Source organism: Dermacentor andersoni, chromosome 2 (genome assembly GCF_023375885.2).
Source record: "Dermacentor andersoni chromosome 2, qqDerAnde1_hic_scaffold, whole genome shotgun sequence".
In the NCBI taxonomy this organism is placed as follows: domain Eukaryota; kingdom Metazoa; phylum Arthropoda; class Arachnida; order Ixodida; family Ixodidae; genus Dermacentor; species Dermacentor andersoni.
Window position 1 is genome coordinate 60,102,668 of NC_092815.1, and position 11,199 is coordinate 60,113,866.

The 11,199-nt window shown below is 43.9% G+C and overlaps 1 protein-coding gene across 1 annotated transcript; it reads right to left on the reverse strand.

Annotated features, from left to right (window-relative positions):
* Positions 1-360: 360 nt before the first annotated feature.
* Positions 361-6,577, reverse strand: LOC126542233 (sulfotransferase ssu-1-like). The gene is made up of 3 exons (XM_050189200.3): positions 6,490-6,577; positions 4,175-4,365; positions 361-2,429 (listed from the first exon to the last, which is right to left on the reverse strand). The coding sequence occupies exons 2-3, from the start codon at positions 4,357-4,359 to the stop codon at positions 1,667-1,669; spliced, it is 948 nt and encodes a 315-aa protein (XP_050045157.2). The 5' UTR covers positions 4,360-4,365; positions 6,490-6,577; the 3' UTR covers positions 361-1,666.
* Between the last annotated feature and the right edge of the window lie 4,622 nt (positions 6,578-11,199).

Genomic DNA, 11,199 nt, shown 5'->3' on the forward strand with positions numbered 1-11,199 from the left:
AATCGAAGAAAGGGAAGTTTGGCATTGATCGGTTTTCTGCCGAATAAGTGAAAACAGAAATTTGAAATAATTATTTAATAAGCTAAACTAATTCAGCTTTGAGATTTAGTGTCCCTTAAAATCAAATAAGATAAACTATGGTTCCTCCAGCTGTCGTTCGACATGTAGTTTGATACCCGCACGGATCTTGTTGCTCTTTCTGTTGTCGTCATCGTCGCTTTGCAGTCGTTGATAAGGCGTCGTTAGAAAATTCAGAGTCATTCCACTCTGTGAAAGTGGATCACCAGCGGAGCTGTATATATGGCGAGAAATATGTGGATAATAAATATGTTCAGTGAAAATAACAGACACATACCACAATGAATTTCGTACTTTCGCGATTTATTTGTTGTTTGATTAAATTGCATACTCAACGCCTTTTTTACTTTGAACCTTCTTTTGTTTTCTTTTGTTAAATAAGAAGGTTAACAAAAGAAATTAACTTTTTAATTGATTATTTGGTCAGGAAGGTGACTATCGCTTTATGATCGTTATAATATATGGCCAGTGGCTCTGTGGCAATACTGGAAAGTTTCTTGGCCAATGTGTAGTGTATACACGGCCGATGACGCGTCGTGGGCACACTGATGTTTGTGTAATAATGAATGCCACACCATTCTAAGAGAAACGCCACGAACCACTTTCCGTCTGGCCGACACTTGTCTATGTGGCAATCACCCAGAATTAAGATGGGAGTAGAATCGGTATGGATGACCCAACCATGGTGCATATGCTTGGCGTTTTCGGCTCGACCTTCGCTCGTATTACGTGCCACCTGCCGTTACCGCGCTCATTCCCGCTCCTGTTCACGACAGTGTCCGTCGTAGGGGCGCTGTTCTTCCGCAGTACTCACCGCCCGCGGCCTACCTATTGCGCGGGTGAAAGGGCGCTGAGCTAAGGTAACGGTAGTTTGCCTATAGATCATGCGACGTCAAACCACAATTAATACTAAACAGTGTCTATTCCGGTTTAAATTATTTCTTTATTACAATACGTTTTGACATTTCTCTCGATTAAACGCCGCTGTGGCATATCCGGCGATACGCTTTTGCTTTATGCTTTAGCTGTTTTAGCTCTGGGGTGGCCGCCATCTTTTTTGCCTACGCACACAAGCCGCCATTACCTAGCGTATAAAAGCACCGCTGTAAAAACACGTTAGTGGTCGTAGGAATAGTTTATTAGCTGCGCCAGTGCAAATAGTTATGTGATCATTCAGAACGAAACTAGGGGCCGTATGAAATGGTGATTTATTTCGCCCAATTCTATTCCCTTTTTATCGTACACCGCTCAAGACCTTCCGATACCGGTTACAACTGCCAGATAGTCGTTAGGACTACTGACGAAGAGCGAAAGGAAGAGAATAGGAACATTGCCGTTACATTATCCTATCGCGCTCTTGAAAAGACAATTAACTTTTCGCACTAAAATTGACATCTTGTAGAAACATGTATCGACGAACATTTTCTATGTAAACCACACCACAGCTGTGACCACAAAGTGTGGAATCATTCACGTTGGTATAGCCGAAAGGAGAATTCAAGTATATTCAGAAATACTAGTGCAACGCTCGTCACAAATTATTTACCTATGCGTTACAACTGACATGGGGCAGTTAAGTAGTTCAACGTTATACAATTCCCCCAAGATCTAAATCTCCCCATATCTCCCGAATAACTTGAGCAGCCCCCTTCTTCTCGATCCACTGACGCACCAGACCGAGATGACGATTCGTGAAGTGATTTTTCCAATCACCGACAATGCCTTTTCTTACTATGACCGGGCCTTCGATCCTATCGCGGTTCATAGCGTTGAAGCGTCGACTGGCGTCTAAGAAGGGCTCGTCCTTTTCGGTCAGCATCGCGATGATGTCCTTATCGACAGAACAGAGCTTCGACATGAAAGAAAGATTGCTTTTTTCGACAACCATCCGGTAAACGTCCTGGTCATTAGCTAGCAGCTGCCTGTACTTCTCACCCATGAAACTTGCCAGAGACAGGACGGTGCCCCTGAAATCTTGTTTCAGTTGCTCGAAAGTTATAAAGAGAACATTTTGTTCGTGCCGGTGTGGGTACCAGGAGAGCAGGTGATCTAAGTAGTCCCCGCGGTCTACCTCACCGCTCACAAAGGCTTCGACAAAATCGTTGAAGCTGCAGTCTTTGAAGTCGTACTGCGGACCTTTGAGCACGTAGTAGTAGAACGAAGTGCAGACGTCCAGCGGATTGCGAGCCAAGTATACAAATTTCGCCTTGGGGTTCTTCAGCTGGTGTTCGTAGCGGAAGTGCGTTTTGAAGAAACGCGGCGGTTCCATCTCGTCGAGGTAGCGCAAGCCATACAGCTCCGGATAAGGACACCACCGGTGAAACTCGGCATAGTTTGCAGCGCTTTCTCCGCTATGCAGTGGGGAAGGAAATGAAGCAAGATACACATTTAAGTTTTCTACGCAACGAGGTGAAGTAAATGCATCACTCCGTAAGTTGACGCACTCTTACCAACCGTTACAAACATTACCGGTAGGTTTTCTTTTATTCTTATATTCTGACGAGATTTGGTCACTCAAAGGGAAAATTGTCATCCATCCGACTGTAGCATGAAAGTATGGGTTTCTGAGAAAAAAAAAAAACTACGCTGCCGAAGAAAAATTTGTCTTGTTCTGGGTCTTCATCTTCGTCTACGACTGCGGAACTTTCTTTCTTTGAAACCTTTAAGAGTTTCCTTCGTAGTTTCGTGCTACAGTCAGGAAGATGATAACTTTTCCTTTCATGTACGTTCCTCCACTATTTGGGTATCCAAATAATTGATTTCTCAGACTTTTTCACTCTCTCACGACACCTTTACTCTACTTTTTCTATTTCCGTAAATCTGAAAAGAAAGGTTCGTGTTAAAATACTACTATGCAAAACATTGTTTTCGGAAATTGCACAACTATGCCTCTGTAGTGACAGCTCGGCTAACTAAATGAACGCTAAGCATAGCTTCCACAATTTTCTCTGAAACGAAAACACCTGAAGACGAAAATAACTATGGTAAACTCATAAATATTAGTGCTGTTACATTTCTTAAAATTGCTAATTGATCACGTTGACGCAGAAGGCGTGCTATCTTCAGCAAAAATGCACTAAATTATATGTCGTCGACCGAAAATTGTCGACTGGCTACTAGGGGCTAAAAATTTGATGGCATTACTCGCTACAAACAACTCAAAAAAGGTCGGAACATCTGTAAAGGCGGACACAAATGTTTGGCATGTTTCCAAGACTCATACTTAGACTTACTGTGCCACACAGTTCAATATTCAATAACTCTGATCATTGTAATAATTATTGCTCAACTAACTTCCCTCTTTGATGACTCCAATAACTCTGAATCTAAGTGGCTTTACGAAGTTCGTACCCAACGTTTCAGGCACCGAAAAAAGCAGTGCTGTTTAATTATGACATAAGAAGAAAAGAATGCGACCATGCCGCGATGCTCTTACACCCGTTGCGGTGACCTAGTGGCTATTGCGTTGCGCTGCTGAGGTCATGGGTTCAATCCCGGCTGTGGTGGCGCATTTCAATGGTGGCACATTGCAATAACGCTGGTTTTTGTCTGCATTGAATATACGTTATTTAAATGAGTCCCAGGGGTAAAAATTATTGCAGAGCCCCCCCCCCCCCCCCCTCTCCTCCTCTATATGGTGCGCCTCACAATCAGACGATAGTTTCCGCACATAAAATCCCAGAACTAAATTTTGTGAATGCAGCTCGCGCAGTTTCTGCTCAGCACCATTCAAGGCAGAGAAAAAAGGCACCATATTACTGTGAAATAGGAGCATATCAAGGTTGGTATAACTTTTCCTCGCTAGAATAAATGGATTCTTTTTTAAATAAAAGGAACTAAGGTTAACAAGTCGTTCTTCGCACATTTCTTTTTTGATTTCTTTCAAAAGAAAACAAACAAGCTCAATTTGAGCTGATATACGGAAGTAATGAAGGCATACCAGACCGACAGTGCCCAACATTCCGTGCAAAGCTGCAAATAATTTTGCGGAGGACTAGGACAGCGTCTGCAGGCATAAATGAGACCTTGGCTACTCGCGGACAGCATTTTTCCCACGAGGTGCTCGGGCAAGTATGACTTAAGTCACCCTATTTACCCGTGCAGAATAAGCTGGACGATCTGCTCCAGCCAGTTGTTTCCGCACTTCAGGTAGGACACCAAGACTAGGTCGTCATCTTGGGGCGTGTAGGCTCGGACAGCACGCACGTGCTCCGGCATGTACACTTTACAATACTTCAGACCGTCGATCACCTGGTACACGGGAGCTCGCGTGAAGTCCATTGTTCCCTGAAAAAAGGCCTGACGTGATAGTTGTAATGCGGAGATTGGAACGAGCAAAAACAAAGTGGCTGACCATTATAAAAATATCGAATTATCATTTTAAACTTTATGTTCAATTGACTGTAGTTCTGGCAACTCCAATTAAGCTATGTATCTCTCGAGATATGGGAGGACACCTTACTTCACCTGTGGCATGCGTTGCTTTGAAAGAAAGTGGAATGGAGAAGGCCCCTCCTGCACTATGAGCCACCCTGGCTATCACTCTGAAGGTTGTATTGTTGTTTCTGTTTGTATCTTGTCTGTCTTTTTTTTTTTGCTGACGGTGTGAAACAAATGGAAGAGACGTAATGGTTATATATCAAGATGTCAGCACCTCAAAAATACGCATTCATTAGTTTTGCTTGCCTTTTCAAGAGGAGTAGCCGGTGCAAGAAAGATGCGAACTTGTCTTTTAATCACTTCTCAATAAAGAAAGTGATTAGTTACTGTTCTCTACCTTACTTTCCTGTTGAGCAGGTTCTACCTCTCTGCCTTCTCTCTTTATTTCCTCCTCATCCTCTCGCAAGCTAATTCAACTTCAACTAAAGTAAAAAATCTGTCAGTATAAGATATCACCGTAAATTTTGTCTTTTAGTAGCTCTGCTTTCCGGATCTTCAAACTAATCCATGAGTCATAACTAGCGCGTATAGCAAGCTGTATCATGCATGTCCAGTAGAACCTCGTTAAACGGAAATTGCTTAAACGGAACAACTGCCTGTGTATTGGTTGGTTTTCTATTTGGATAACACAAAAAAAGAAATTTTTCATTAATCGGAACCAAAATATTCCCAAATGTGTGCTCAGAAGAAAAGAAGCAAGCTCTAAGTATTCCTTTCTCCTTTTCTTTTTATAGAAAAAGCCATAATCGCATGTTTATTTTGCGACGATTGTCGTCATGCAGAAAGCCTTCCCTAAAGAAACAGTGGCAATGACTCAAGCAAGCTAAAAGTTTGATAGATATGTAAGGGATAGCATGTGCACACCGGTGAGTTTGGCGTGGGCCCCCCCCTCACCCCATAAATGGCCGAAATTAGAACGACTGAAATTTTGGAGATCTTACAGCGCGCTGTTCGATTATTGTTGAAATCCCGCAGCACTACCTCGTACTAATTGAGCCAGCGAGTCGAGCACAAAGAGCGATGTTTTGAGCCGAGTAACTAGTTGGGCTTCTTGGGTGAACATAGTGGAAGGCTACAGCGCGTGAACCGATCGAGACAAAGGAGGCACACAAAGTACACATGCACACTGCTTTGATACGTCACCGGTGCCTCCTCTAAATCATAACTAGTGAAGCCTACACAATCCAGAAATCGTTTTCATCCTTAACATATCTAACCTTGGTAAAAGGGTTTATGGCGCATGGTGTTACACCTCCGCACATCTCTCTCAGAAAACGGAATTCCTCTGTACAGTCCCTCGAGGTTCCGTTTAACAAGATCCTACTTTATAGAAAACTCTGACACGCTGCTTCGTGGGATTACTGCAAGGATTGTATAAAAGGAATAGAACCACAGCATAACACTGTCCTTATTGACAGCGGCACACCTACTTCGCAATGAACTTCTCGCGGTTATCGCGTCAGCTCAGGCTCATGACCTGCTTCAATTGCCTAAAGGAACTCAATGCCATGGTCCCCTAAAGATACTATCCAGCTGCTGCGAGCACAAAAGGCTTCACCCTAGGTTGCCTAGGTGCCTAATGAAACACATCGTTTGAATCAAATTATATAAATGTGACTTAATCTTTTGATAGGTTCCTGAGAAGTACTCTGGCACCCATAATACAGATTACCATCTGCAACTGTGTACTGCAACGGGATTTTCGCACTCAGTAGTCAGCTGAAAAGCGAGTGGGAAAACAGCGCGCATTAAAAACGTATTTGCTTTTAATAAGTATTTTGCCTCTCACATAAATTAAATGCCTTAATTATTATCCGGTATCCATTAAAAAGTACAATAAAGCATTTCAATGAATCTCTCAAGCAGTCTGTTAAACAACAGGCCTCAATGTCGGCAGTATTGCAACATAAAAAGCAGCGCTGTGGAGCATTCCGAATGGTGCAAGAGATGCCTCAGTGTTGTTATACGCACCCGAAAGAGAAGGTCTTCCGGCGAGCACCGCTGACTCTGTGCAATGTCTCGTTCCTATGCGGATGACCTTTTCTTGCAAAATGTTTATGTCCCCTTAGCGTCACCAAGCATGGCCCCCGTTGCCATCAGAATAGCTGCGATAACTTTGAGATAAGGTGACAGACACTCCTCACACAATGCTGTTATCTATACTCGTCTACTGTGCAAAGATTGCAGCTCGGCGAACATTCGCAAGTGAAACGGCCACAGCTTATTCACCGCTTTGTCAGCGGCTTCTCAGCCTGTTAAGATACTGTGAGTGGCGGTGCTAACGCCATTTTGCTGTCGTAAAAGAAATCATCATCATCATTATCATCAGTCTATCTTGATGTCCAGCGACCTCCGAAAACCCCTGTCTTGTCATAGCTGATCACAACATGCGCCTCCACATTTTCTTAATTGAAATCACACCACCTAATTTTCTGCCGCCATCAAGTGCACTTATCATTCAATTCTTTAATGCCTCCCTCCTTATGGATTAGTGTAATGTTGACTTTCTTCCAGCTCTCTGTTGCACTTGAAGTCGTCAGGTAGTGCGTATTAAGCCCCCCCCCCCCCCCACTCCCCCACTCCGCAAGCTTTCCAAGGATAACATTCCCCCCATCTTTGATTGACTCGACTGTTATTCCATCTTCTGCAACTTTTCCCCGGATCATGCCTTACACAGCCCTTCGAACTTCATCGCTAGTTATAAAAAAAATGGAGGGTGCTTAAGCTTCTCCTTTAAGAGTGAAATGCGATAGCATTCAAAGATCCTTGACTGCTTCTCATGCTACGCGGCAACTGCAGCTTACGTAACCGTAATGTTTACCGGTAAACGCTGTCGGTGAACACTAAGCCCGAAGGCGACCTTTCTGGTAGAAACGCGGCCTCTTACGTGGGCCCATCCCGAAGGTTGTGCACAGCTGAGCCAAAAAAAAAAAAAAACATCACCTTCAGGTTTCTGTTATTGTTTCGCTCTTTCATTATTTATGTCTCAGAATATTTAACATGGAAGACATGGGCTGCTGGTGTTTTCTTTCATGACAATTGTTCGTGGGTTGTCATTCTCGAAATTCCCGCTAATAAGTATGTCAAGAATGTAAGAAAAGGTATGAGAAACCTTATTGATAGAATGGTGTGGGAATATAACTTGCATATACCGCATATCATATAGCAAGTCATGGCAAATACATATACCTAAATATATGCGAAAATTTTCACTCACGAAGTTTAAGCAACACCTTCGAAGAACTAAAAGAAGCCCAAAGTATCGCACAGCTCATGAGACTCCAGCAGACCAAAACGGGAAGGGAACTGCTAATAAGGCTAGGCTTCGCGGAATCATTCAAAGAAACCCAAAGAACGGAGGGGATTCCTGATGAATATCGGAAAACATACACTGCTAGCCCCCTACCCAAAAACATGGACCCAAACCTCCACACGGCGCGAAGGGACGCAAGGGCGAAATACGTCGAAAAGTACCTGGCCACAAAAAACACAACAGTATACACAGATGCTGCAGTATACGCCAAGCAAAGAGGCACAAACATAGTAAAGACAGCTGCGATAGTGATGAGCCAGGACTACAAAGAGATCAGCAGCGCGTCAATGAAGCACTGCTCGGTAACGGAGGCTGAGGAAATAGCCGTAGCTCTAGCGGCAGTGGAGGGCTACCGATCCGAAAAGTCTTTAACGATACTCACCGACTCGCAAGCTACGTGTCGGAATTACATGAACGGCAGAATAGGACGCAAGGCGCTTCACATCCTCCGCTCCTGCAGGGCTAACAACAAAGTCAGGCATACAATTTTCTGGGTACCGGGACACGCTGGAATAGAAGGGAACCTAAGGGCGGACAAGGCAGCTCGAGAGCACACAAACCGAGCGGCCACAAGCACCGACCCTGAGGAACCCATACCAGTCAACCCAAGCTACTCAGACATTCTGAATTACTATAAGGGGTTCCGAATCAAATACCCTCCACCCCACAACAGCCTAAATCAGCATGAAGCAACCTCTTGGAGGAGGCTGCAAACAGGAACATACCCAAATCTAAACACACTAAGCAAGATGTTTCCAACCCAGTATAGAAACATTTGCCCCTGGTGCGGCGCCAAGCCCACCTTATACCACATTACATGGGAATGCGTTCAGAACCAACAATTCCTTCAAATAAAAGACCCGAGTGTGGAGCAGTGGGAGAGGGTGCTCTCTAGCAGCGACCCCAAAGTCCAGCATGGACTAGTAAGGCACGCTCACCGAGTAGCCACCCTCAGTGGTGCCCTGGAATAGGGGCGTCGACCCTGCGCAGATGGGGAATAAGACCGTGAAGACGGCCGACCACATCTGCCACCGCTAATTTCTAATCAATTAGAGCAAATAAAGTTTTTCCTCCTCCTCCTCCTCCGCCAACACCATCACGGGATTTTCTGCGACACGGGACCCTATCATGTTGAAAGAAGCCTCTGTATTCTGTTCATCACTACTTCCAAGGAAGGTTGCGTGGCTGCTCTGGCGACCGTACAGGTCAGTATAGAATTCTTCTGCTGGTTTTACTATATCATGGAAATTGCTGATGACATTACCCTGCTTATCTATCACTGCATACATCTCGTCCTGCCTGCTGCCAAGTTTTGTTCTCACTGATTTCTTGCTGAGTTCATATTTTACTGCTTTCTTAATATCTCCGACCTTGTAATTTGGAATATTGATTAATTTTGTCTTGTTTATCAAGTTTGAAAGTTCATCGAATTCTATTTGCTCACTATTAAACTTACACGCGCAGATATTATCATCATCACTATCATAACTATAAGTGTGCGTGCGCTTGACATCTGTTCTAATTACTAACCAATTCGAAATTATTCCTCTCCCGCGCGTCCTTTCCAAACATAGTGCCATGCATGGTTCGGCAGTGCATCTTATATTGGTTATCTTATTTTATTTTATCTTATTTTCAGTTCACGTCTGAATCATCAAAGTGCACCATTTATATGCTTACAGGTGATGTTGATGATGATTCGAGGAGTCTTTAGTGACACAAAAGCTAGTACGACCATACAGCGGCAGAGCAATGGTGATTGGTCCGCTCAGGGTAATGACAACAGGCGCAAGAGATGCCTCAGTGTTGGGGTACGCACCCGTATTCAACTGGCAATAAAAACTATTGCGTTGATTGCCACATTAAAAATAGAGTACTATAGAAAAGGCATTGCTGGAGATGAAATGTGCATGTTTGATGGTTAAAACAGCTACAATGGAAGCGACGGAAGAGCACTCATTAGCCTATGTATCGGCAGGGGTAGAAGGCACAGTGTCATGTGAAATATTTTGATCTACCCCAGTAGCTGCATCATCAATGACGCACGATTTTTACAGGTAACACATAAATTGCTACTGAGCACGAGGTCGCGGGATCGAATCCCGGCCACGGCGGCCGCATTTCGATGGAGGCGAAATGCGAAAACACCCGTGCACTTTGATTTAGGTGCACGTTAAAGAACCCCAAGTGGTCGAAATTTCCGGAGTCCTCCACTTCGGCGTGCCTCATAATCAGAAAGTGGTTTTGGCGCGTAAGACCCCATAATATAATTTTTTTTTTAATTTTAACACATAAATTTGCTCAAGTGCAGCAAAGCAACGGACGCAATTTTATGTTACCGTGACTGTTCGATATTATAGAGACAAATGTATTCCTATCTAATTATAGCTGCATCATTATTTCTACGTACGTGTAAAGCTGCATCGTTGGGCCAGCGATGAGGGCGAGGGAAGCGGACGATGAGACTGATGTAACGAACAGAAACCGAAAAAGACACCGAAAGCGTGGCTCCAGCTTCACGTTGAAGTTGTATTTCGGGGGGCGGGAGGGCGAATAGGTTGCAACATATAAATGGTTAAACACGAGCTCCTTTCAGCTGGCAAGTTTCCCTACAAAGAAAAAAAAACACGTAAAAAAGATTCAATAACTGCGCAATCCTAATATAGATGTGAGACGGACTTACACAATGTCGAGAAACTGACCCCTCAAGCCTTGACAATTTTATAGCGAGCTCCTCGAAAAGAGTCAATGAAGAGTGGCATGTTATTGGCATCGGCCAAGCAGAGAACCTCGAACTACAACGTCGGTGCCAATGTCGATAAATCCAAATAAACTTGACTGACACTTACGCTTGATGAAACACAATGTGAACAAACATATTTTGGGGTAGTGAAGTAAAGCGAACGGAACAGAGACAAGCATCTGTTCCCAGACGCTACCCTCAAAACTCAAAACTTACCGGGAAAGCGCCAATTTGGATAAGTTACGGACCCTGTAGTAATAATGCGGGCTTACCGTTAGTTACTTGAGGAGTTCATCTTCGGTAGTCGTGTCCCTTTTTGCTACCTGCTCCCAACAAGAGATGACACCCTGGACATTTTTGTTTTGTTTTCATTCGGCTGACACCGCCTAAGGTTCATATCGAGCATTGCTTCTGCTGACAAAATTGTCGTTCTTTTTTATTTTTTGTTTCATCATATGGCCTCGCTCTCAGTGCTAGAATGTACTGTACTTTCACGTGTACTATGACAATGTACTACTACTCTGATGCGCTGTTCAGCGCATCAAAAAAGTATCAACTCGGTGGTGGGTCACTAAAAATGTTCGCCCGGACCACACGTTGTGAAGCCCTGACACAGAGCAAGGAA